Below are 27899 nucleotides of genomic sequence, written 5' to 3' on the forward strand. Positions count from 1 at the left end.
ATGACCAAATGTGTGTTCTGCTGGCTTGTCACATTCCCTGGCCTCTGTGTGGGGCCAGAGAGGTGTCGGGTTCAAGACTGCCCTGCAGCATGCACTATGTCTTACTGTGGCAAATTAACCCCAGTTGAGGTAATTAAGCAAATAGACTTGCACTATCATGCTTTATCATTACCTGTTCATTTCTCTCCATACAGATCCTTTATCTTTTTTTTTATTTTATATTTTTTATCTAGAATGCAACTTCCTCCTTTTTCCTACCCTGGTCCCAAAGATCTGTTTGTGTTGTCATGCCAACTCCTATGGTCATTGAAACACAAGACGGCACAAACAGATCTGTGACCAGGCTACCCTTTTCTATTGAGCACCTTTACATTGTATTTCCAAACCTAGTTTTGTGTAGGCTAGTGGACCGCCAAGGACTTATCCCTCTTCATGTGCATGATTAGCGCTACCTCAGAGAAATGGAGACAATGCGACTGAGAAGAGACATGAAGGCCCTTCTGTGAGTTGCTTTCTGTGGATGATGCAATTATAGATGTAGAGCAATGACATAGTATGGGTTGAGGAAATGAAATGGCTTTTTTTTCTCCTCAGGAGCCTAAGAGTTTTATGTTTTGAACAGGGGGGATTACATTGGTCAGAAACTGAGAGAGAATGGCTTTGACCCCAAGGGGAAGGGATCCACTACCATGCTGGATGACCTGGTAAGAGTCTCAACACATTGTTCTGGGGTGTACCATCCCAATCCAGCGGTTAAAGATGCACTCTACAACTTTTGTATAATTTCAACCAGTCATTTTAAAAGTGGTGCGCATTAGGCAAAAGCGGTCCCCATTTAATTGTTTTATTTTTTGCAATTCATATGTGTTACTAATTTTCTGTACTAAAGCTCCTGGAGTGCTGCACAGGGTCTGCACAAGGTACTTCCAAGTACTTGAATTTGGCACTGAAAATCAGACATTTTCTCAAGTCGGTAGTTGAAAAGTACTTGAATTGAAATGAGAGGAGAACAGATAATGAGCAAATATGTTTATGAAAAATATTAGAAAAATGTATTGGTCTTGCGAATTAATTTCCAGCCAGACTACCAAATTTATTTCCATCACTTGTTTCGCGCTGTTGTTGCCAGGCGAGCTCGCTCATTCCATCCACTGCCAGGCAGGTACAGAACTGACTGATTAGGCCCGCATTCCATCCACTGCCAGGCAGGTACATAACTGACTGATTAGGCCCGCATTCCATCCACTGCCAGGCAGGTACATAACTGACTGATTAGGCCCGCATTCCATCCACTGCCAGGCAGGTACAGAACTGACTGATTAGGCCCGCATTCCATCCACTGCCAGGCAGGTACATAACTGACTGATTAGGCCCGCATTCCATCCACTGCCAGGCAGGTACAGAACTGACTGATTAGGCCCGCATTCCATCCACTGCCAGGCAGGTACATAACTGACTGATTAGGCCACATTCCATCCACTGCCAGGCAGGTACAGAACTGACTGATTAGGCCCGCAAAACATCAAATCGATAGCTAAAATGTTGGGCAAATGTATATTCAATTATGCCTTTTGTGCTTTTGGAACATTTCTTGGATATTTTATTTCAGCTCATGAAACATAGCACCAACACTTTACATGTTGCGTTTTATATTTTTGTTCAGTGTAGTTTACCCACCTTTTCACCACTACATCACTGGACCCAACCAACCCACACCGGGTAAGGTGCAAAAAAATGCGTCAGACTTTGACATTGCGAGCATGGGTGAATCGGCCTCAAAGAGCCATACGGAGGAGGAAAGACACAACGCTGCATCCTGCACTGGCTCCACTTCTACATTGTGACCTTTTTTCTGCAACATCCTCCAGAGCATTTTTACCAATCCACTCCTCCACCGGGCGCCCGCGATATTCTGCTTTATCAAGCGTCAGCCGTGCTCCTGCGGTTCACACATCCCACCCTTCCCCTGGCCTGAAGCGAGACGGTTTTTTGTAGTAGTAGATTCTCCAAATGCCCAGTAAAAACAGCAATTAAGCTGGAATTGTGTAGTAATGCGAATAGGCATGTGTGTTCACCAGTAGGCATGACCCCAAACTCTGCTTATCACTACTCAAATTACAACATCAGAAGTACTGATTTACCACTCATGTATGTAGCAACGTAATATTGAGAACTTGTCAGGTAGTGATGCCTACTGAGTTAGTTTTTCTTTTTTTATGAGGTTGTGGCGATATACTGCCAGCTGGTGGTAACAAGAAACAATTGCATAATATTAACTATTACAAATGGATGGTCCTTGAAAAAGTACTTGAAGGTCTTTGAATTTGACTTACCACTGTCTGTACAAACCCCCAGTGCATATTTCATTTGTGATGTTTTATACAGTTAACTGTCCACTGGTTGTGTTTATATGATTATTTCAACATTGTTAGGAGCTTTGTGCTTTGTGTCTGTGTGCTTTCAGGCTCATTATGACTTGGCCATAAGTGTTGCGCTTTGGTGGCTGGAGAAAGGGGAAGGGCATGATGTGATAGACAGAGACGTCGTGTAAGTACATTGATGAAACAATGACTTCTAAACACAACAACACTTAATTATGTCAAAACTGTCATGTCTCGTGTCATGTCTTGAGTAACCTTGTCTGAGACCTTGTGTAAATGGAGCTGGTTCTGTGAACCACACCTGTGTTGAGTAACCTTGTCTGAGATCTTGTGTAAATGGAGCTGGTTCTGTGAACCACACCTGTGTTGAGTAACCTTGTCTGAGACCTTGTGTAAATGGAGCTGGTTCTGTGAACCACACCTGTGTTGAGTAACCTTGTCTGAGACCTTGTGTAAATGGAGCTGGTTCTGTGAACCACACCTGTGTTGAGTAACCTTGTCTGAGACCTTGTGTAAATGGAGCTGGTTTTGTGAACCACACCTGTGTTGAGTAACCTTGTCTGAGACCTTGTGTAAATGGAGCTGGTTCTGTGAACCACACCTGTGTTGAGTAACCTTGTCTGAGACCTTGTGTAAATGGAGCTGGTTCTGTGAACCACACCTGTGTTGAGTAACCTTGTCTGAGACCTTGTGTAAATGGAGCTGGTTCTGTGAACCACACCTGTGTTGAGTAACCTTGTCTGAGACCTTGTGTAAATGGAGCTGGTTCTGTGAACCACACCTGTGTTGAGTAACCTTGTCTGAGACCTTGTGTAAATGGAGCTGGTTCTGTGAACCACACCTGTGTTGAGTAACCTTGTATGAGACCTTGTGTAAATGGAGCTGGTTCTGTGAACCACACCTGTGTTGAGTAACCTTGTCAGAGACCTGAAGAGTTCTGCTGACCTCTTTACCTAATATATTGGTTTAGCTTGCCATGTTACTGTAAATCACTTTATGACAACTGATGATGTAAAAATGGTTTTATAAATAAAACCTTGTTTGACTTTGTTGTTCCCTGTAGTGGAGTGGGTAGCCCAGGGTATAATGTGCAGTACCCCAACCTTCTTGAAAGAGAAGCAATGATCCTCTCTTCCTTTGCTGGGATGATCCTGGTGAGTAGCCAGGGAACTGAGGAAGACAGTATGCCAGGGGCTTGGGAGTCTAACACGGTTCAGTCTGTTGTGTCAACAACCCTTAGACCTTTCCCTTGTTACTTAAAGTACGAATTACCATTTTCCAAAGAGGCGTTTGGCAGAGTTGGGGAGTCTACTACCACGGCTCAGTCCATAGTGTCAATGACCCTTAAAGTGCTTCTGGGGCTGTTGGAACTGAATCTGATGGTTGTTGTATTTAATATGAGCTTTAGGTTAACCTCCTCCCTTGTAACTACACAATGAATCACCAGTCTCCATAGCCTTGCTCCTCTGCGGCTAAACTTTGACCCAAGTCAGGTGCAACAGTATATACTTTATATTTCAAACTGGGCAGCATTACCTAGTCCATGACCTTTCCCCTGGGTTGACAATGTAACTGGCCCTTTATGACTACCGTGATTTAACTGTTACTAACTATATTCCCCCTCTGCTCTAACCTCTGTTCTGCTGTCCTCTCTGATCCAGAATAGCTTGCCTGTAGAAGACATTCTAGCCCTCTACAGCACCAAACCATCTGCCGCTTACCTCCACCAGCATTCCAAGGTAGACTGAGTTAAGAATGCTGGACATTTCTCTCTCCTAGTGTTAGACTAGCCTACTCCTAGACTAGCCTACTCATAGTAGAGCCTACTCCTAGACTAGCCTACTCCTAGTAGAGCCTACTCCTAGTAGAGCCTACTCCTAGTATATACTACTTCTAGTATAGCCTACTCATAGTAGAGCCTATTCTTAGTATTGCCTACTCCTAGTATAGTCTAATCCTACAGCCTAGACATGTAGCCTAATCCTAGCATAGCCTAAATAGCCTAGTATAGCCTAATGTTATAGCCTAGTATAGCCTAATTGTATAGCCTAGTATAGCCTAATCTTACAGCCTAGTATAGCCTAATGTTATAGCCTAGTATAGCCTAATCTTACAGCCTAGTATAGCCTAATCTTATAGCCTTGTATAGCCTAATCTTACAGCCTAGTATAGCCTAATTTTACAGCCTTGTATAGCCTAATCGTATAGCCTAGTATAGCCTAGTATAGCCTAATTTTATAGCCTAGTATTGCCTAATCTTAAAGCCTAGTATAGCCTAATCTTACAGCGTAGTATAGCCTAATGTTATAGCCTAGTATAGCCTAATCTTACAGCCTAGTATATCCTACTTTTACAGCCTTGTATAGCCTAATTTTATAGCCTAATTTTACAGCCTAATCTTATAATTTTACAGCCTAGTATATCCTAATTTTACAGCCTAGTATAGCCTAATTTTACAGCCTTGTATAGCCTAATCTCATAGCCTAGTATAGCCTAATTTTACAGCCTAGTATAGCCTAATCTTATAGCCTAGTATAGCCTAATCTTACAGCCTAGTATAGCCTAATCTTATAGCCTAGTATTTCCTAATCTTACAGCCTTGTATAGCCTAATCTTATCGCCTAATCTTATAGCCTAGTATAACCTAATCTTACAGCCTAGTATAGCCTAATCTTACAGCCTAGTATAGCCTAATTTTACAGCCTTGTATAGCCTAATTTTACAGCCTAGTATAGCCTAAACTTACAGCCTTGTATAGCCTAATTTTACAGCCTTGTATAGCCTAATTTTACAGCCTAGTATAGCCTAATCTTACAGCCTTGTATAGCCTAATCTTACAGCCCTGTATAGCCTAATCTTACAGCCTTGTATAGCCTAATTTTACAGCCTTGTATAGCCTAATTTTACAGCCTAGTATAGCCTAATCTTACAGCCTTGTATAGCCTAATCTTACAGCCCTGTATAGCCTAATCTTACAGCCTTGTATAGCCTAATTTTACAGCCTTGTATAGCCTAATTTTACAGCTTTGTATAGCCTAATCTTACAGCCTTGTATAGCCTAATCTTACAGCCTTGTATAGCCTAATTTTACAGCCTTGTATAGCCTAATTTTATACCCTAGTATAGCCAAATGCTATAGCCTAAACCTACAGCCTAAACTTGTCTCAAGTCTTCAATTTTCTTTTTTTTACCTGTCTCCTCCCCTTCATCTACACTGTTTGACATGGATTTAACAAGTGACATCAATAAGGGATCATAGCTATCACCTGGTCAGTCTATGTCATGAAAAGAGGAGGTGTTGTTAATGTTTTGTACACTCTATGTATAGCCTAATAATCCCTACAGCCTAGACATGTAGCCTAATCCTACAGCCTAGACGCATAGCTTAATCCTACAGCCTAGATATAGTCTATTCCCAATGTAGCCTAATCCTACAGCCTAGACATATAGCTTAATCCTACAGCCTAGATATAGTCTATTCCCAATGTAGTCTAATCCTACAGCCTAGACATATAGCTTAATCCTATAGCCTAGACATGTATCCTAATCCTACAGCCTTGACATGTATCCTAATCCTACATCCTTGACATGTATCCTAATCCTACAGCCTAGACATGTAGCCTAGTCCTACAGCCTAGACATATCGCCTAATCCCTACAGCCTAGACATGTAGCCCAATCCTACAGCCTAGATGCATAGCTTAATCCTACAGCCTAGATATAGTATATTCCCAATGTAGCCTAATCCTACAGCCTAGACACATAGTTTAATCCTACAGCCTAGACATGTAGCTTAATCCTACAGCCTAGACATGTAGCCTAATCCCTACAACCTAGACATGTATCCTAATCCTACAGCCTAGACATGTAGCTTAATCCTACAGCCTAGACATGTAGCCTAATCCCTACAACCTAGACATGTATCCTAATCCTACAGCCTAGACATGTAGCTTAATCCTACAGCCTAGACATGTAGCCTAATCCCTACAGCCTAGACATGTAGCCTAATCCTACAGCCTAGACATGTAGCCTAATCCTACAGCCTAGACATGTAGCCTAATCCTACAGCCTAGACATGTAGCCTAATCCTACAGCCTAGACATGTAGCCTAATCCTACAACCTAGACATATAGCTTAATCCTATAGCCTAGACATGTAGCCTAATCCCTACAACCTAGACATGTATCCTAATCCTACAGCCTAGACATGTAGCTTAATCCTACAGCCTAGACATGTAGCCTAATCCCTACAACCTAGACATGTATCCTAATCCTACAGCCTAGACATGTAGCCTAATCCTACAGCCTAGACATGTAGCCTAATCCCTACAACCTAGACATGTATCCTAATCCTACAGCCTAGACATGTAGCTTAATCCTACAGCCTAGACATGTAGCCTAATCCCTACAACATAGACATGTATCCTAATCCTACAGCCTAGACTTGTAGCCTAATCCTACAGCCTAGACATGTAGCCTAATCCTACAGCCTAGACATGTAGCCTAATCCTACAGCCTAGACATGTAGCCTAATCCTACAACCTAGACATATAGCTTAATCCTACAGCCTAGACATGTAGCCTAATCCTACAGCCTAGACATGTAGCCTAATCCTACAGCCTAGACATTTTACATGTAGCCTAGTCCTACAGCCTAGACATATCTGTGTGGGAACGGAGTATAAAGGGTTTAAAATGTTGACTGAACATGTAGTTAGTAGGCCATCAGCCTCAGTGCAGTGTTATCTGGTCTGTAATGATCTGTGCTGCACTGGTGTCATGCAGTGCTACTGTGTATGTACACACTGTATGAATCACTGAATTATAAGACAATCAGCTATCAGATAGATTTTTCTATTAAGGCTTTAAGACTTTGTCTGTTCCCACAGAGCACCATCGTTCATCCCTTTACCTTGTCCTACCACCCGTTTGCAATGCTGGGCTCGTTCAAGGCCGTGGACCACTCCAGGAAGCATAGTATGTCTGTGTGTGTCTTTGTGTGTGTGTGTGTGTGTGTGTGTGTGTGTGTGTGTGTGTGCGTGCGTGCGTGCGTGCGTGCGTGCGTGCGTGCGTGTGTTCATCGAACACTACTATTCGTTAACACATCTGAACTATGCCAGTCTCCCTCTACCTCTCTCACGTCAGACTGTCCATTCCTTACTTGTGTTTACAGTAGGCTATAAAACAAATTATGTAAGAACCCAGACCCTGACCTGTAACTCCTCTTTGAATGTTCTCTTTCAGCCCAGAAGTTGAAGTGGTGGCTGTCTGTGCAGGGTAAAGGAGGTGCTGCCCCTGCTGTACAGAGGGCCTTGGTGCAGTCCTCCTCCTCCTCCTCCTCCTCATCCACATCTAACACCTTCCTCAGTGTGAGTGGCACTCATAGACAAATATTATGTTCACATATTGTTTATATAAATCATTGGTGACATAAGCATGTACCCATGCATGCCATTTCAGCCCACAAAGCTTCTGTTTAACCCTTTCTGGCTCTGAGAAGACTTTACATGTAAAGCAGTAGTGAATTTGACCATTTCAACAAACATTCCAACCTTGTTATCAAGTTGAAAAATATTGTTGGAAGGGACTCTAATGCCACCTTGTGTTTTGAACTGGAACTCCTGTTTACTGTCCATGTTTTCTGTCCCCTGCACAGGTTAGTGGTGAGTCCTTAAAGGAACAAACAGAGCATTATGAAGGATAACAAGAATCTCTACATAATTAAGGACATTCCTATCCTGCGTTATTATACTGTTATTACAGGGTATCAACCCTCCAGTGTGTTATCATATCACTAGTGGTTTCCTCTAAGTATCAACCCTCCAGTGTGTTATCACATCACTAGTGGTTTCCTCTAAGTATCAACCCTCCAGTGTGATATCATATCACTAGTGGTTATCAACCCTCCAGTGTGTTATCATATCTCTAGTGGTTATCAACCCTCCAGTGTGTTATCATATCACTAGTGGTTTCCTCTAAGTATCAACCCTCCAGTGTGATATCATATCACTAGTGGTTATCAACCCTCCAGTGTGTTATCATATCTCTAGTGGTTATCAACCCTCCAGTGTGTTATCATATCACTAGTGGTTTCCTCTAAGTATCAACCCTCCAGTGTGTTATCACATCACTAGTGGTTTCCTCCATATTTGGTTTTACCCATCTGTAAGGAATCAAATGTTTCACTACACCATATACATTACTGTACAATTACTGTACACTCTCTGTAACAAATAAACATGTATTGCCTATGTGGAAAGCAGGCATATGTCCTGTGTTAAAGTGTTAATTATGTGAATATGGCGGTATGGGATGGTGGAACAGGTGCCGGGGTGTGGACATGAAGCTAGGGTTAGGGTTAAGCCGGGGTGTGGACATGAAGCTAGGGTTAGGGTTAAGCCGGGGTGTGGACATGAAGCTAGGGTTAGGGTTAAGCCGGGACGTGGACATGAAGATAGGGTTAGGGTTGAAGTTATGGCTAGGGTGAGGTTTGAGCTGGGGTGTGGACATGAAGCTAGGGTTAGGGTTGAAGGTGTGGCTAGGGTGAGGTTTGAGTCGGGGTGTGGACATGAAGCTAAGGTTAGGGTTAGGCCGGGGCATGGACATGAAGCTAGGGTTAGGGTTGAAGTTATGGCTAGGGTGAGGTTTGAGCTGGGGTGTGGACATGAAGCTAAGGTTAGGGTTATCCCACTTTAACCCCGACTACATGTGCCCATCTCTTACCCCCTCTATCACCAGATGGTTAGCCTGACACCTGGTTGCTTTGCCTTTGTGATGACTTCAAACTTTCTGTGTGGTAAACATTGATCCAGTTTTGGCAGATTAGTGGATGAAAGTGTACAGTCGCTCTGATTGGACATATACTGAAAATATAAATGCAACATGCAACAATTTCAACGATTTTACTGAGTTACAGTTGTCATGACTGTCCTGATCAGGTCAGGGTACAGGAGACCACCACCCTACATATTATCTCCCAAACCCCCAACAGAGGAGGAGAGATCTAGGGGTCTGAAGATGTGGGGGTTTTATGACACCTCACGCCCATAATAAACCTTAGGCCACAGAGAAATTCCTTTGTCCTCACAATGGAGAACTGGCCTCAGAACATTAAACATGCAATAAAGGGACTTTGGAACAATGGTTTCCGTCAGCCACAATGGTGGTCATGACGAGAGGTGGAATATGAAAACGTATGTAACTTTTGTGTTGTTATTAAAGGTTAAGAGATGACGTTATTATGAAAACATTGTACCTTTAAGAGTTTTCCCAGTATATGCCTGATGTTTATACATTGTACGTTGTGTGGAAAATATCCAAATCAAAGAGAATGTTTTGGTAAAGATGAGATGTGAAGGTAGTGTCTAAAATAGGATTTTAGTCCAAATCTAGGCCTTGCCCCTTAACTTGGTCCGCCCAGAGAATTGCCCTAAAGGCGGCTACGCCCACTTCTGACCCGAGGGTATAAGACAGGAGAGTGAAGAATTAACATAGGAGACTAATTGACCCCAAGCTGCAGCGAAGGTCTAACAAAGTCAACGAACCCCAAAACGAAACACAAGGTTGAAAACAAAGAAATCTTTTTCTACACGAGCTACGGACGAGTAGCTGTGTCTAAGCGGGTGAATTCAAGCCGAACCACCCAGCCTCCACTCTCCATTGAATCGTGGTATCTACACCGTTCGAGTCCGAAGCTGTGAGCTGTGAGCTACAGAGCTGTCTGTCCTCAGAAGACCGCGAGGGATCAGACCACTAAGCCAAGAAGGACACTGACATCGTGAGGACAACCAGAGAGTTGCGCCGGAGAAGTGCGTCATTGAGAAGCCTAAACGACCCATGCGGAGCTTCCCACCTGAGACCACCAACACGTAATTACATCATTATATTCTGACCTATAAGAGTGGCAGTTCGGGGCAAGGCTAGGTTTAAATAAGCATGGCTGACAAATTAACCGAAATGTATATTTCTCTCGTGTACTTTCTTTGTTTCTCCCTCTTTTAAATCCCCATTTTGGGTAACACGTGCCATAGTGTGTTGGCCCGTTATACTAAGTCCTAATCAATAGCTAGACTGTGTTTTGTGTATGTGTATTTTTATCATCATTTTAGCTTGCTAGTAAATAAATTATCAACTAAGATTGGTGTGGTAAACTCATTGGTGTAGCCCGAGTTCGTGCAGATTCCCGGATTATGCGACGTTCAGACATGAGACAAGAGGTTGATTAATTTAGCGACTGTTGTAAAATCGATATTCTGATATCCTTTGAGTTAATTTGGGAAATAGAAACTCAATCAAAATAATGTTCCCATGGTGCCCCAGGTTAATGAGTTAATAATTGCTTGATTCATTGCTTAATTCATTTAATCACGCAATTATAAACCGTTAATCATTCGATGAGCAACAGTCGTCACATTAACTAATACAACGTCACGACACAGTTCATATAAGGAAATCTATCAATTGAAATAAATTCATTAGGCCCTAATCTATGGATTTCACATGACTGGGTAGGGTCGCAGCCATGGGTGGGCCTTGGAGGGCATAGGTCAACCCACTTGGGAGCCAGAACCACCTTCTTGGGAGCCAGGCCCAGCCAATGAGTTTTTCCCAACAAAAGGGGTTTATTACAGACATAAATAGTCCTGTTTCATCAGCTGTCCGGGTGGCTGGTCTCAGGTGAAGAAGCCAAATATGGAGGTCATGGGCTGGCGTGGTTACACGTGGACTGCAGTAGTGAGGCTGGTTGTACTTACTGCCAAATTCTCCAAAATGACATTGGAGGCAGCTTATGGTAGAGAAATTATCAATCAGTTATCTGGCAACAGCACTGGTGGACATTCCTGCAGCCAGCATGCCAATTGCATCCTACCTCAAAACTTGACACATCTGTGGCATTGTGTTGTGTGACAAAACTGCACATTTTAGAGTGGCCTTTTATTGTCTCCAGCACATCAATCAATCAATCAATCATTCAATCAATCAATCAATCAATCAATCAATCAATCAAATGTATTTATAAAGCCCTTTTAACATCAGCCGATGTCACAAAGTGCTGTACAGAAACCTAACCTAAAACCCCAAACAGCAAGCAATGCAAATGTAGAAGCACTGTGGCTAGGAAAAACTCCCTAGAAAGGCCGGAACCTAGGAAGAAACCTAAAGAGGAACCAGGCTCTGAGGGGTGGCCAGTCCTCTTCTGGCTGTGCCGGGTGGAGATTATAACAGAACATGGCCAAGATGTTCAAACGTTCATAGATGACCAACAGGGTCAGATAATAATAATAATCACAGTGGTTGTAGAGGGTGCAACAGGTCAGCACCTCAGGAGTAAATGTCAGTTGGCTTTTCATAGTCGATCATTCAGAGTTAGAGACAGCAGGTGCGGTAGAGAGAGAGTCCAAAACAGCAGGTCCGGGACAAGGTAGATCTTAGTGCCGCTTTTGATACCATCGATCACCACATTCTTTTGGAGAGATTGGAAACCCAAATTGGTCTACATGGACAAGTTCTGGCCTGGTTTAGATCTTATCTGTCGGAAAGATATCAGTTTGTCTCTGTGAATGGTTCGTCCTCTGACAAATCAATTGTAAATTTCGGTGTTCCTCAAGGTTCCGTTCTAGGACCACTATTGTTTTCACTATATATTTTACCTCTTGGGGATGTCATTCGAAAACATAATGTTAAATTTCACTGCTATGCGGACGACACACAGCTGTACATTTCAATGAAACATGGTGAAGCCCCAAAATTGCCCTCGCTAGAAGCCTGTGTTTCAGACATAAGGAAGTGGATGGCTGCAAATTTTCTACTTTTAAACTCGGACAAAACAGAGATGCTTGTCCTAGGTCCCAAGAAACAAAGAGATCTTCTGTTGAATCTGACAATTAATCTGGATGGTTGTACAGTCGTCTCAAATAAAACTGTGAAGGACCTCGGCGTTACTCTGGACCCTGATCTCTCTTTTGAAGAACATATCAAGACTGCTTCAAGGACAGCTTTTTTCCATCTACGTAACATTGCAAAAATCAGAAACTTTCTGTCCAAAAATGACGCAGAAAAATTAATCCATGCTTTTGTTACTTCTAGGCTCGACTACTGCAATGCTCTACTTTCCGGCTACCCGGATAAAGCACTAAACAAACTTCAGTTAGTGCTAAATACGGCTGCTAGAATCCTGACTAGAACCAAAAAATTTTATCATATTACTCCAGTGCTAGCTTCCCTACACTGGCTTCCTGTTAAGGCAAGGGCTGATTTCAAGGTTTTACTGCTAACCTACAAAGCATTACATGGGCTTGCTCCTACCTATCTTTCCGATTTGGTCCTGCCGTACATACCTACACGTACGCTACGGTCACAAGACGCAGGCCTCCTAATTGTCCCTAGAATTTCTAAGCAAACGGCTGGAGGTAGGGCTTTCTCCTATAGAGCTCCATTTTTATGGAATGGTCTGCCTACCCATGTGAGAGACGCAGACTCAGTCTCAACCTTTAAGTCTTTACTGAAGACTTATCTCTTCAGTAGGTCCTATGATTAAGTATAGTCTGGCCCAGGAGTGTGAAGGTGAACGGAAAGGCTGGAGCAACGAACCGCCCTTGCTGTCTCTGCCTTGTCGGTTCCCCTCTTCCCACTGGGATTCTCTGCCTCTAACCCTTTTACAGGGGCTGAGTCACTGACTTACTGGTGTTCTTCCATGCCGTCCATGGGAGGGGTGCGTCACTTGAGTAGGTTGAGCCACTGACGTGGTCTTCCTGTCTGGGTTGGCGCCCCCCCCTTGGGTTGTGCCTTGGCGGACATCTTTGTGGGCTATACTCGGCCTTGTCTTCGGACTGTAAGTTGGTGGTTGTAGATATCCCTCTAGTGGTGTGGGGGCTGTGCTTTGGCAAAGTGGGTGGGGTTATATCCTGCCTGTTTGGCCCTGTCCGGGGGTATCATCGGATGGGGCCACAGTGTCTTCTGATCCCTCCTGTCTCAGCCTCCAGTATTTATGCTGCAGTAGTTTATGTGTCGGGGGGCTAGGGTCAGTCTGTTACATCTGGAGTATTCTCTTGTCTTATCCAGTGTCCTGTGTGAATGTAAATATGCTCTCTCTAATTCTCTCTTTCTTTCTTTCTTTCTTTCTTTCTCTCGGAGGACCTGAGCCCTAGGACTACCTGGCATGATGACTCCTTGCTGTCCCCAGTCCACCTGGCCATGCTGCTGCTCCAGTTTCAACTGTTCTGCCTGCGGCTACGGAACCCTGACCTGTTCACCGGACGTGCTTGTTGCACCCTCGACAATTACTATGATTATTATTATTTGACCATGCTGGTCATTTACGAACATTTTAACATCTTGACCATGTTCTGTTATAATATCCACCCGGCACAGCCAGAAGAGGACTGGCCACCCCTCATAGCCTGGTTCCTCTCTAGGTTTCTTCCTAGGTTTTTGGCCTTTCTCAGGAGTTTTTCCTAGGGAGTTTTTCCCAGCCACCGTGCTTCTTTCACATGCATTGCTTGCTGTTTGGGGTTTTAGGCTTAGTTTCTGTACAGCACTTTGAGATTTCAGCTGATGTACGAAGGGCTATATAAATAAATTTGATTTGATTTGATTTGATTTGGATGTGTTACCTGGGTAACCTGCCAGACCTGTCTCTGAGGTGTGGCTGTGTTACCTGGGTAACCTGCCAGACTTGTCTCTGAGGTGTGGCTGTGTTACCTGGGTAACCTGCCAGACTTGTCTCTGAGGTGTGGCTGTGTTACCTGGGTAACCTGCCAGACTGCTACCCCATGAGTAATACTTCACACATCGATCAAATCATGTCAAAGATTTGAGTATTATTGAATCTTTTAGCTACAGAGTGAATGGGTGTATCATCTGATTGATGTCTGGGATAGGTGGGCATGTTAGCCCGCAACAAAAAGGGAGACAACGATGAGATCAAGGAATAACAAAAATATATTTATGAACTAAAGTAAACTATTTACAATTAACAATGGTGTGTGTAGTCAGTAATCAGTAGTTTAAGTGAGTGGTTGCGTGCATAGATGGTGATAATGAGGGGTGTTGATAGGTACCAAAACAAGCAAGCCACAAAATGCCCCCGGACCAATTTCACCCAAAAATATATTTACTGTATATTTTTTAAGAACCCAGTCGGGGTCTCAACTTACTGTTGAGAGTTTGAATAACAGAATACACCAGGTGCAATTTGGTTGTGTATTAGCAATCACTCAATTAGCCCATGTCAGCATATTACAAACTGCAAACATTTGCCTCCACCCTATAGCAAAATGTGTAGAATTGCAGGAAATGAACTTTAAAACAAAAAATGTTTTTATTTTGTACTCTCGGTGTATACTTTCTTATTTAGAGTAATTTCCTCAAACAGTATATCTGTAGGCCGCCTGTATCACATCTTTACTTTGTTTTTCCATAGATTTTCTTCTTAATGCTACTTCAAAATCATTCCTGTTCTTCCATCAGAACATCTTCTACAAGGACAAGGACTTCGGCGGCCGTCACCATGAGTGCATTAGTAACTGTGCCGACCTTCACTCCATGTTCAACCGCTGCTAGTCCATCAGGGTGGAGAGCGGTATGTTCATGATCTACGAGCGCCCCAACTTCATGGGACCCCAGCACTTCCTGAGGAAGGGAGAGTACTCCGACTACATGCGTATGATGAGAATGAACGACTGTGTCAAGTCCTGCCGCATGATCCCCATGGTAAGGGAATGAACGACTGTGTCAAGTCCTGCCGCATGATCCCCATGGTAAGGGAATGAACGACTGTGTCAAGTCCTGCCGCATGATCCCCATGGTAAGGGAATGAACGACTGTGTCAAGTCCTGCCGCATGATCCCCATGGTAAGGGAATGAACGACTGTGTCAAGTCCTGCCGCATGATCCCCATGGTAAGGGAATGAACGACTGTGTCAAGTCCTGCCGCATGATCCCCATGGTAAGAGAATGAACGGCTGTGTCAAGTCCTGCCGCATGATCCCCATGGTAAGGGAATGAACGACTGTGTCAAGTCCTGCCGCATGATCCCCATGGTAAGGGAATGAACGACTGTGTCAAGTCCTGCCGCATGATCCCCATGGTAAGGGAATGAACGACTGTGTCAAGTCCTGCCGCATGATCCCCATGGTAAGGGAATGAACGGCTGTGTCAAGTCCTGCCGCATGATCCCCATGGTAAGGGAATGAACGGCTGTGTCAAGTCCTGCCGCATGATCCCCATGGTAAGGGAATGAACGACTGTGTCAAGTCCTGCCGCATGATCCCCATGGTAAGGGAACAGTCAAATATTATTCTCAAGGCTACTGATATCTTCAGAAAATTTCTAAAACACATATTAACTACTTACTGTATCATTGTGTATTTGAGAGTATTTACACATAATCTAGGTTTTGATCATAGTATTTAACCTGGCCATCTACGAGGGTGTAGAAAGGGATCCTAAGTGGTTAATCATCAGTATCAAACAATTTATGAATTACATAATCAATCTTCAATCCCTTAAATCAGTCACATTGACATTTTGCATTTTGTTTCCGTACATGTGAGAATCTAAATAGTCGTTTTTGTATTGACGATTCATAAAGCTTGTTAAGAATGTAGAAAACAGATCCCCTCCAGCACCGTGGTAACTTCAGGATGAGGCTGTACGACCGCGCTGACATGGGAGGCCAGATGATGGAGCTGGACGACGACTGCCCCAACTGTATGGACCGTTTCAGTATGTCTGACTTCAACTCCTGCAACGTGATGGATGGCCACTGGCTTGATGTACGACCAGGCCAACTATAGAGGACACCACTACTACCTGAGGCCTGGCCAGTACCGTAGATACAGTGACTGGGGAGGCATTAGCTCCAAGCTCCGCTCCATCAGGCGCATCATAGACCTCTAAAGAAGGAAGGGTCCTTGTGAAATGCCTATTTTATGCCTTGTTTCACACACGGATAAAATGGTGTCAGTGCTCAATTGATTTAAGTTTTGTTCTTGCTCTCTGAGCATTGCAGTCCTGCTCTCCAGTATGGATGTTAGCAACAGGGTTGGCACCACGATGCCTGACATCCTCGCTCTGATTAGAGGGATCAATAAAGCTATTGCAGTATTGGCATTGATCAGACAGGAGTCAAAGTGTAATCTCTATTATACAGTACTGGATCTATCATGCTCTAGCTCATGTCATTTACTGTTTAGTGTTAACCAAACAAACAACTTCAAGTGTTCTAAGCGGTCTAATGGCCAACGAATTATAAACAAATGATACTTTGAGATGACATAAAAACAGTCTATCCTCCTTAATGGAATTAACATACTCCGTCTTTGTCATCTATATCGGTTGTTGCACAGAGTTGCACATCCACAGTAAATGTATTTATAGAGAGCTTTCTGATGTAACAAGTTACTATGTGACTTTTTCCACTAGGCCTCATGGGCATCAGGACATCAGGACCTTCTTGTTTCCACTAGAGGCCAGGGGTGTAGATATGTTTAGCCTAGGCGAGCAGGCCAGAGGTGGATGAACGCAGTGCCGTTCTTTGTGTGTAGGGACTGATCAGAGCCTGAAGGTACGGAGGTGCCGTTCCCCTCACAGCTCCGTAGGCAAGCACCATGGTCTTGTAGCAGATGCGAGCTTCAACTGGAAGCCAGTGGAGTGTGCGGAGGAGCGGGGTGACGTGTGAGAACTTGGGAAGGCTGAACACGAGACGGGCTGCGGCGTTCTGGATGAGTTGTAGGGGTTTGATGGCACAGGCAGGGAGCCCCGCCAACAGCGAGTTGCAGTAATCCAGACAGGAGATGACAAGTGCCTGGATTAGGACCTGCGCCGCTTCCTGTGTGAGGCAGGGTCGTACTCTGCGAATGTTGTAGAGCATGAACCTACAGGATCGGGTCACCGCCTTGATGTTAGCGGAGAACAACAGGGTGTTGTCCAGGGTCACGCCAAGGCTCTTAGCACTCTGGGAGGAGGACACAATGGATTTGTCAACTGTGATGGCGAGATCATGGAACGGGCAGTCCTTCCCCGGGAGGAAGAGCAGCTCCGTCTTGCCGAGGTTCAGCTTGAGGTGGTGATTCGTCATCCACACTGATATGTCTGCCAGACATGCAGAGATGCGATTCGCCACCTGGTTATCAGAAGGGGGAAAGGAGAAGATTAATTGTGTGTTGTCTGCGTAGCAATGATAGGAGAGACCATGTGAGGATATGACAGAGCCAAGTGACTTGGTGTATAGCGAGAATAGGAGAGGGCCTAGAACTGAGCCCTGGGGGACACCAGTGGTGAGAGCACATGGTGCGGAGACGGATTCTCGCCATGCCAGCTGGTAGGAGCGACCTGTCAGGTAGGACGCAATCCAAGAGTGAGCCGCGCCGGAGATGCCCAACTCGCAGAGGGTGGAGAGGAGGATCTGATGGTTCACAGTATTAAAGGCAGCAGATAGGTCTAGAAGGATGAGAGCAGAGGAGAGAGAGTTAGCTTTAGCAGTGCGGAGAGTCTCCGTGACACAGAGAAGAGCAGTCTCAGTTGAATGACCAGTCTTGAAACCTGACTGATTTGGATCAAGAAGGTCATTCTGAGAGAGATAGCAAGAGAGCTGGCCAAGGACGGCACGCTCAAGAGTTTTGGAGAGGAAAGAAAGAAGGGATACTGGTCTGTAGTTGTTGACATCAGAGGGATCGAGTGTAGGTTTTTTGAGAAGGGGTGCAACTCTCGCTCTCTTGAAGACTGAAGGGACGTAGCCAGCAGTCAAGGATGAGTTGGTGAGCGAGGTGAGGTAAGGGAGAAGGTCTCCGGAAATGGTCTGGAGAAGAGAGGAGGGGATAGGGTCAAGCGGGCAGGTTGTTGGGCGGCCGGCCGTCACAAGTCGCAAGATTTCATCTGGAGAGAGAGGGGAGAAAGAGGTCAAAGCATAGGGTAGGGCAATGTGAGCATGACCAGCGGTGTCGTTTGACTTAACAAACGAGGATCGGATGTCGTCAATCTTCTTTTCAAAATGGTTGACAAAGTCGTCCGCAGAGAGGGAGGAGGGGGGGAGGGGGAGGAGGATTCAGGAGGGAGGAGAAGGTGTTTGTCACGTCCTGGCCAGTATAAAGGTTAATTGGTATTGTAGTTTGGTCAGGACGTGGCAGAGGGTATTTGTTTTATGTGGTTCAGGGTGGTGTGTTTGTTAAAAGGGTGTTTGATTTAGTATTTCCGGGTTTTGGTTTATGTTTAGATATTTCTATGTGGAGTCTAGTGAGTGTATGTCTATGGTGGATTAATTGGGGTTGGGACTCTCAATTAAAGGCAGGTGTTTTCTCTTTGCCTTTGATTGAGAGTCCCATATATTGGGGTGTTTGTGTTTGTCATTGGTGGGAGATTGTTCTGTGATTAGCCTTGTGCCTTACCAGACTGTTTTTGTTGATCGTTCGTTCTTTGTTATTTTGGTGTTCATTTTGTATTTATTAAAAAGCAAGATGAGCATTCACATACCAGCTGCGTTTTGGTCCTCCAATACCGACGACAACTGTGACAGAATCTCCCACCAACTATGGACCAAGCAGCAGAGGAAGGAGCAGAGGGACTTCGAGTTGGACTGGCGGGAGAAATGGACCTGGGAGGAAGTTCTGGACGGGGCCTGAACTTGGCACCAGGCTGGGGATTATCGCCGCCCGCAGTGGGAAATTGAGGCAGCCAAGGCAGAGAGGCGGAGGTACGAGGCCATGGACGCGCTGAGGGAGAAGCACGAGAGGCACCCCCAAGACATTTTTTTGGGGGTGGCACACGGGTAGTTTGGCTAGGCCTAGGAAGAGCCGGAAGCCAGCTACCCGTGGTTATATGGAGGAGCGTATGGGGTGGAGAGCGCCATGTTTCGCTGAGGAGCGCACTATCTCACCCATACGCACGCACAGTCCGGTGCGCGTTATTTCAGCCCCTCGCAGGTGCCGTGCTAGAGCGGGCATCCAGCCTGGTAGGAGGATGCCTGCGCAGCGCATCTGGTCGCCGGTACGCCTCCGAGGACCAGGCTACCCAACTCCCGCTCTACGCACGGCTACCATCAGGCCCCTGCACAGCCCAGTCTGCCCTGTACGAGCACCCCGCTCGTACAGGGCTACTAGTTCCATCCAGCCAAGGCGGGTTGTGCAGGAGGTAAGATCAAGACCGACTGTGCGCCTCCATAGCCCTGGGTTTCCAGCTCCTGTCTCTCGTGCGAACCCGGAAGTGCGTCAACCCAGTCCGACTCGTCCTGTTCCCGCTCCCCGCACTAGCCTGGAGGTGCGTGTTTACAATCTGGTAAGCCCAGTACCAGCACCACGCACCAGGCTTCAAGTGCGTAAACCCAGCCTCGCCAGTCAACAGTCACCAGAGCTGCCCACCAGTCAACAGTCACCAGAGCTGCCCGCCAGTCAACAGTCGTCAGAGCTGCCCGCCAGTCAACAGTCGTCAGAGCTGCCCGCCAGTCAACAGTCGTCGGAGCTACCCGCCAGTCAACAGTCGTCGGAGCTGCCCGCCAGTCAACAGTCGCCGGAGTGGCCAGACTGCGCTGAACTGCCGGAGTGGCCAGACTGCGCTGAACTGCCGGAGTGGCCAGACTGCGCTGAACTGCCGGAGTGGCCAGACTGCGCTGAACTGCCGGAGTGGCCAGACTGCCCTGAACTGCCGGAGTGGCCAGACTGCCCTGAACTGCCGGAGTGGCCAGACTGCCCCGAACTGCCGGAGTGGCCAGACTGTCCCGAGCCGCCAGACTGCCCAGACTGTCCCGAGCCGCCAGACTGCCCAGACTGTCCCGAGCCGCCAGACTGCCCAGACTGTCCTGAGCCGCCAGACTGGCCAGACTGCCCCGAGCCGCCAGACTGCCCAGACTGTCCCGAGCCGCCAGACTGCCCAGACTGCCCCGAGCGGCCAGACCGGCCAGACTGCCCCGAGCTGCCAGAGTGGCCCGACTTCCTGGAACGGCCAGAACCAGACCCACCTCCTGATATAGGTGGGTTGGGGAGGGGGGGTGTAGCACAGTGCCGTCGTTGACGGCAGCCACCCTCCCTTCCCTCCCTTTTAGTAGAGGGGAAATTTTGTTTTGTTGTTTGGGGTTGTGGTTTGTTTTTTGTTTTTTGTTTTTTGTTTTTGTAAGGTGCTTCCGGGGTTAGCACCTTTAAGGGGGGGGGGGGGGTACTGTCACGTCCTGGCCAGTATAAAGGTTAATTGGTATTGTAGTTTGGTCAGGACGTGGCAGAGGGTATTTGTTTTATGTGGTTCAGGGTGGTGTGTTTGTTAAAAGGGTGTTTGATTTAGTATTTCCGGGTTTTGGTTTATGTTTAGGTATTTCTATGTGGAGTCTAGTGAGTGTATGTCTATGGTGGATTAATTGGGGTTGGGACTCTCAATTAAAGGCAGGTGTTTTCTCTTTGCCTTTGATTGAGAGTCCCATATATTGGGGTGTGTTTGTGTTTGTCATTGGTGGGAGATTGTTCTGTGTTTAGCCTTGTGCCTTACCAGACTGTTTTTGTTGATCGTTCGTTCTTTGTTATTTTGGTGTTCATTTTGTATTTATTAAAAAGCAAGATGAGCATACACATACCTGCTGCGTTTTGGTCCTCCATTACCGATGACAACTGTGACAGTGTTAAAGAGCTTCCTAGGGTTAGAGGCAGATGCTTGGAATTTAGAGTGGTAGAAAGTGGCTTTAGTAGCAAAAACAGAGGTAGAAAATGTGGAGAGGAGGGAGTGAAAAGATGCCAGGTCCGCAGGGAGGCTAGTTTTCCTCCATTTCCGCTCGGCTGCCCGGAGCCCTGTTCTGTGAGCTCGCAATGAGTTGTCAAGCCACGGAGCAGGAGAGGAGGACCGAGCCGGCCGGGAGGATAGGGGACATAGAGAGTCAAAGGATGCAGAAAGGGAGGAGAGGAGGGTTGAGGAGGCAGAATCAGGAGATTGGTTGGAGAAGGATTGAGCAGAGGGAAGAGATGATAGGATGGAAGAGGAGAGAGTAGCAGGAGAGAGAGAGCGAAGGTTGCGACGGCGCAATACCATCTGAGTAGGGGCAGAGTGAGTAGTGTTGGAGGAGAGCGAGAGGGAAAAGGATACAAGGTAGTGGTCGGAGACTTGGAGGGGAGTTGCAGTGAGATTGGTAGACAGTTCCCAGTCCAGCGACAGTTCCCAGTCCAGAGCTTCCGGCGACGTTTCAGAGTCCGGAACCTCCAACTACGTTTCACAGTCCAGAACCTCCAACGACGGTCTACAGTCCGGAACCTCCTGAGACGGTCCACAGCCCGGAACCTCCTAAGACGGTCCACAGCCCGGAGCCTCCTGAGACGGTCCACAGCCCGAAGCCTCCTGAGATGGTCCACAGCCTGGAGCCTCCTGAGACGGTCCACAGCCTGGAGCCTCACATTAAAATAAAAGTTTCACATTAAAATAAAAGATGTGGAACGATACCCACGCTGCGCTTTGGTCTCCTTCCTACGAAGAATGTGACAAGAAGAGGAAACTTATTACAAAGCCTACAGTCAAAAATGATACTTTCAAATTGTAATATCTTCAGACAAAAACAAATTTCACAATGTTAAAATGCCTTTTATTGTTGTGGCATGTTCATTTGATTAGATTCTTGAAAAACCTTAGAATCTTTTCACATTAAAGTAATATTGACAAACCTATTGAATAGACCAATACTTATCAATGATGACTATATCATTTGATCACATAGTGGTAGCAAGTGTCTGGGCATATTCTTGACCAATGATACACTCTTAGAAATAAAGTACTGTCCCCACAGGAGAACCCTTTATGCTACTGTAAAATTGATAATTACCATGTGTTTATTCTACAAAGATGCATAAACTAGGCTAGGTTGAAACAAATACTATTATTTGTTAATTTCATGGCCCGTGTATTGGCTCTCTAACATGTACTGTAGCTGACGACGACTGTATAATGAATATGGCGTTGATAGGTTTTGCTGATGCAGTGAGTGTATCAGACTGGTATACAGTAGTGTTTTCTGAGAATTCTGATGAACATGGGGGATAGAACAATAACTGGTTACACACTGCCATTCATACATAAACAGATTTTTTTCACTCACCCCCACCATTGAAACATCATCACTATGACTGAGGGATATATTTGAATGACAATACTTTATGCTGTGCAATCACACAGCTGCCCTGTGTGTGTTATGTTTTATAAAAGACAGTGCTGAACTGAGGGACATTGAGCACTGAGCAGTCACCCCCATCCACCGCCAACATGACTATGGGAAAGGTAAGAATGAAGTCCATGGTTTTGCAACTTTTCAGATGAAATCTAAACAATTTTACAATGATATTATACAGTATTTCATTAATTTCCCCTTAGTTTTACAAGCACAGTTTCTACAAATAGATCAGATAATACAACCAGTTTAGCAGACAGATCTCATGCAGTTTAGTAGTCCTGTCATTTTAGAGATAATGATGTAATGTGATGTGATTGTTTGCAGATCATATTCTACGAGGACAGGAACTTCCAGGGTCGCTCTCATGAGTGTAACAGCGACTGTGCCGACCTGCACTCCTACTTCAACCGCTGCAACTCCCTCAGGGTTGAGAGCGGCTGCTTCATGGTATATGAGCGCCCTAACTACATGGGAAACCAGTACTTTGTGAGGAGGGGAGAGTACCCCGATAACCAGCGAATGATTGGCATCAACGACTGCATCAGGTCCTGCCGTATGATCCCCATGGTGAGTAACAAGGTTTGAAATGCATCTAGTGACTACATGTTGTACAGTTGCCAAGGCAGAAGCTACTCTTCCTGGGTTCCGGCAGTTATATACAATTTAAAATATTACAAAACATTACATTTCATAACACTTTTCACAACACACTAAGTTGAAGGAAAGTCATAGTTTGTCACTGAATGATTAAAATATCTGGCATACATTTTCTATTCTTTGTAGTAAAGCCAAAGTCATCACCAGATACATTTGAATACTGCAACTATATTGAACATTTATTTTATTGATTAATTTTGATAGACTAGGATGTGCATGAATGAGCTACCTGCATATGACATGTAGCTGCCATGACATAAATCAGTCACAAATTTGTTGAATATAACATCTAAATTGCAACTAAAGCCTCAGCAACATTTACCTCTAAATGTACCATTAAATGTAATTAAATGTAAAAAATAAACAAATTGAGTACACAGAAACCATATAATATCTATGTAATGACTATGTAATAACTATGCAGTAACATGTAGTAACTATGTAATAACTATGCAGTGACCATGTAGTAACTATGTAATGATTAGGAAACTATGTAATAACTATGCAGTAACCATGGAACTATGTAATAACTATGTAATGACTATGTAACACCTGTTTGATCCCGTTACAGCACCGCGGCAACTACAGAATGAGAATGTACGATCGTCCTGACATGGGCGGCCAGATGAACGAGCTGAGCGACGACTGCCCCAATGTCCAGGACCGTTTCCGTATGTCCGACATCAACTCCTGCAACGTGATGGACGGCCACTGGCTGATGTACGACCAGCCCAACTACAAGGGAAGGCAGTACTATGTGAGGCCCGGTGAGTACAGGAGGTTCAGCGACTGGGGAGGCCAGAGTCCCAAGATCGGCTCCCTCAGAAGGATCACCGACTTCAACTAAACCACAGCTCCATTTTAAACTATCAACTGTCACTCTGTCCACAATAAACTTTGATTCGTAATCAAAAAACTTTTCTGTTTCTTCTCATCTTTTCATTGAGATTGGTATATTCTCAAAACTCAACCCCATTGCTTGAGACCCTCACTGGTGACAATTCACACAAAGTTTACTGATTTCAATAAATCTCTTTACGCAGTCTAAATATGTTTATTGGTAGAGCATTTGAGATATATAATTGATCTTGTTCTACAGTAGGCTCTAGATATCTAAATCCTACACAAATAATTACAGCACCACAATCATTACTAGAATATTTGTTTGTTCTGATAACTCATGTCAAAAAGTACAGATTGATCACTAAACCCCACATTATACGTGAGAAAATAAAATATTGGCAAAAGAATGCAAGCAGACAAAGCGTGAGCCGCTCTCTCCGTTTGGGGCCCCATAAGGGATTACCCAGCTGTACATGTATTGTGGCTGAATTTATCCATACCATGATGCTTAATTAAAGAAGTAGACTCTATGCAGTAGTTCTGACTGGAGAACCTAGTGAATTTGAGGCATCACATCAATAACGGTGAGTGCACCTGTAAATCCTACATTCACATTCATAGTTGCAGTCACATTGGCCTACTGGAATACAAGTATTATTCATTAATATACATATTAAATATAAATATGAATATGAATGCTAATTGTACAGACCAGAATGTAGATATATGTTAATTACTACCTTTGCTTTTTCTGTACCTGCTATAGCCGTCTGGCTCAGTTGGTAGAGCATGGTGTTTGCAACACCAGGGTTGTGGGTTTGATTCCCACGGGGGGCCAGTATGGAAAAAAAATGTTTTTATCAAATGTATGCATTCACTACTGTAAGTCGCTCTGGATAAGAGCGTCTGCTAAATGATGTAAATGTATAGCTGAAAGATGAGAATCAGATTTTATAAAGTAGTTTTGATCTAACGATCTTACTTACATGGCATATTTAATGATATATGAATGCAGCTTATTTTCAAGAATGCACTTATAAGATAAAGAGATATCATAATCCATAATAAAGATATACTGTAACATAACCAAGGAAATGAAAACAATATGAAGGAACCAGGTCATTCTCTGGTTAGATGCTGAGTTTAATGAGCTACTATAAGGCAATATCTCAATATTTCTAAGGATTTCTCACCCTGCATTTTGTCTTCATCTAGCGACTACATAATGTGCGTTGTCTTGAGAACTCCTCAGCATGCCAATAAACCAAACTGACTCTCTGCTCCACTTATAGTCTTTGTAGCGGTACCACATATTGACACACTTTTAGCCCTAACATAAAGCCAAGTAATAAATCAATAAGATGTGGAGTAAGACAAGACAGATCAGATCCTAACATTCTACAATGTTCATGTAGATGTTCCAAAAGTAAAGTAATCTTGTTTAACAGCCAATTAATAAATCAATAAGATGTGGGTTAAGACACAACAGATCCTAATATTCAACAATGTTCATGAAGAAGTTCCAAAAGTAATGTATAAGATAAGTACTGTATAGGTCACACTATCATTTATGTACAGGCATCCGGGCGGCAGGTAGCCTAGTGGTTAAGAGCATTGGGCCAGTAACTGAAAGGTCACTGGTTTGAATCCCTAAGCCGGACTAGGTGAAAAATCTGTCGATGTGCCCTTGAGCAATGCACTTTACCTGAATTGGTTGCCAGGATCCTGATGAGAGTGCGGAAATGCCATCACATCCCCACCTTCCTGGCATCTCTGCGCAGGCTCCCCGTCTCATTCCAGATTCAATTGAAAACCCTCCTGCTGACTTTCCAGTGTATTCATGGCAATGCCACTCCTTATCTCAAAGAACTGCTCTCCCTTCATAACCCCACCCTCAGGTCAAGCGGAAGCCTGCTCCTCCACGCCCCTAGGACCAAGCTCCACTCCTTGAGGGATCAGGCATTCAGCTTGACTGCCCAGAGCTTCTGGAATGCCCTCTCAGACCACCTGAGGGCACCACAGACTCTGGGCTCCTTTAAAACGGGCCTAAAGACCTTTCTCTTTAGGAAGGCTTTGTGTTGAGAGCTGTGCTCCTTGTTGTCCTAGCGTCAGCTGGGTTCTTTGTGTCAGTTTGTCTAATTATGTAAAACAAAAAAAAACAAAAAACTTTTTTCTTTTATGCACTTTGAGATTATTCGTTATAATGAAAACTGCTTTACAAATGTAATAAATTATGCTTAACTGTAAGTTGCTCTGGATAAGAGCATCTGCTAAATGACTAAAATGTAACGTCCTGGCAGCCTTCGGGAAGTGAGATGGAAAAGTTTCCTACTTCTTTCTTCAGTGCAAGAACCCAGTCGATGAATGATCCAGCAGTTCGTTATGGGCAGATTACCTAACTACAGGCGACAACAAAGCACGGCCAATAATTAGACATTCTTCTCGTCTCTTTGGCTTGTGAGGTGAGGTACAACTGGACCCTTCCTAATGGGCAAAACGGGTTGAAATTACATTACAACTAAATTATAACTAGTTCAATGACGGCATTTCACCCATCTTTGGCCACTGGGTTTAGACTAAAGTCAGGCATTTTTTGATATTCTATCCTCACCCCTGCATTCTCATTATACGACAGTTACTTTTTTTTACAGTTGTGAACTACAAGGTTCTAACGTCTACTGATTTCATGGTAGAACTCGCAGTCCTTCTATGGAACAACAATGAGCATTTAGGGATAATTAAATGGTGTTTGATGTTTTAGATCGGGACTTCACAGGTACTATTTGTGATTAAAATGTTCTTTAAACGTGTTATGGGATACATTTTCAGTAACCTTTCCATCCGCCTGCCAAAATAACTCAAATGTTTCTATATTGCCTAGTATCATGTACACTTAAGGATGTATACTTAGTACATTCTATGATCGAATGGCCTGTTATAAAAAAAACTATTTTATATCAACCTTTGCTTCACTTCTTGGCTGTTATTGATATAGGCCTACAGCATAGCCAACTACCGTTAACTAGAGAGCCATGTAATGTTCATGAAATTACATTCTGCTTTCCAGCACATTGCCATTGTTTACTTTTATGCAAAACATGTAAACACAGAGGTGATTGGCATTTCTGGGGATAAAGGGATGACACAAAGAAATGGTTTGTTTACCATGTAAAAGCAAACTGTAATTAGTCAAGGATGGTCATGGGAAGAGCATTAGCTAAGCAGGCCAATAAGGAAGATGTTTAGGACTGTCCTTGGCAGTGGATATGGTAAGTTATGGTATGGATAGTGAAGAAAAGCTAGAATGTGGCAAAAAAAAATTAAACTCACTTGAATTCTTCTAACTACAGCGAGCAGAGGTGCACTAGTAATGGTAAAGGTGGTGGTGGTGCTTGGTAATAATGTAGTTGTAGTAAAATGTGTTTATAATCATGTTGGTGCTGTGGTTAATGTACAGTAAGTAGCCTATGCCACGTTGGATGTTAACACATCATACACTGTAAATACTCCATGTGTTACAAGCAGGATGTCATTTTTCGGACTGTACTCATTTGCATAAAATGGGTTGAGAATGCAAATGAGATTGCATAGTGAATAACTAGGCTAGTGCAATACAGAATCCTTGGGATGTACCTACCCTAAACCCTAACCCTAAACTTAACCCCTACCCTAACCTTAACCATAACCCTTACCTAACCCTGACCTTAACCCCTACCTTAACCATTTTAAATGTCAACTTCAGTGGGGTAAAGTCAGAGTTGGGACGTCCCAAGGATCCAGGATAGCGAGGATCTGAATGGCTACCTCTAGTGTTACGCACCATATTTAATGCTAAAGGGCTGTTCCATATTGTTCTGTACCTATTGTCTATTGGACGTGTGGATACCATACTA

At 44.4% G+C, this 27899-nt stretch overlaps 2 protein-coding genes and 1 pseudogene across 3 annotated transcripts; all 3 read left to right on the top strand.

Moving 5' to 3' along the window:
• The first annotated feature begins 202 nt into the window (after positions 1-202).
• On the top strand, positions 203-8646 carry LOC115155328 (uncharacterized protein C2orf80-like). 2 transcript variants are annotated; one of them, XM_029701896.1, is made up of 8 exons: positions 203-502; positions 623-704; positions 2465-2547; positions 3445-3535; positions 4043-4120; positions 7268-7355; positions 7623-7747; positions 8035-8646. In XM_029701896.1, the coding sequence occupies exons 1-8, from the start codon at positions 462-464 to the stop codon at positions 8080-8082; spliced, it is 636 nt and encodes a 211-aa protein (XP_029557756.1). In that variant the 5' UTR covers positions 203-461; the 3' UTR covers positions 8083-8646. The 2 variants fall into 2 exon arrangements, with proteins under 2 accessions (XP_029557756.1, XP_029557757.1); XM_029701897.1 differs by lacking the exon at positions 3445-3535 and having other exon boundaries at positions 4048-4120.
• Positions 8647-13981: 5335 nt separating this feature from the next.
• On the top strand, positions 13982-16277 carry LOC115156293 (gamma-crystallin S-1-like; annotated as a pseudogene).
• A 6290-nt stretch (positions 16278-22567) lies between these two features.
• Positions 22568-24080, top strand: LOC115155329 (gamma-crystallin M2-like). The gene is made up of 3 exons (XM_029701899.1): positions 22568-22613; positions 22831-23073; positions 23735-24080. Exons 1-3 carry the CDS (start codon positions 22599-22601, stop codon positions 24008-24010), a joined length of 534 nt encoding a protein of 177 aa, XP_029557759.1. The 5' UTR covers positions 22568-22598; the 3' UTR covers positions 24011-24080.
• The last annotated feature ends 3819 nt before the right edge of the window (positions 24081-27899 follow it).

This window comes from Salmo trutta, chromosome 20 (genome assembly GCF_901001165.1).
Source record: "Salmo trutta chromosome 20, fSalTru1.1, whole genome shotgun sequence".
Lineage (NCBI taxonomy): Eukaryota > Metazoa > Chordata > Actinopteri > Salmoniformes > Salmonidae > Salmo > Salmo trutta.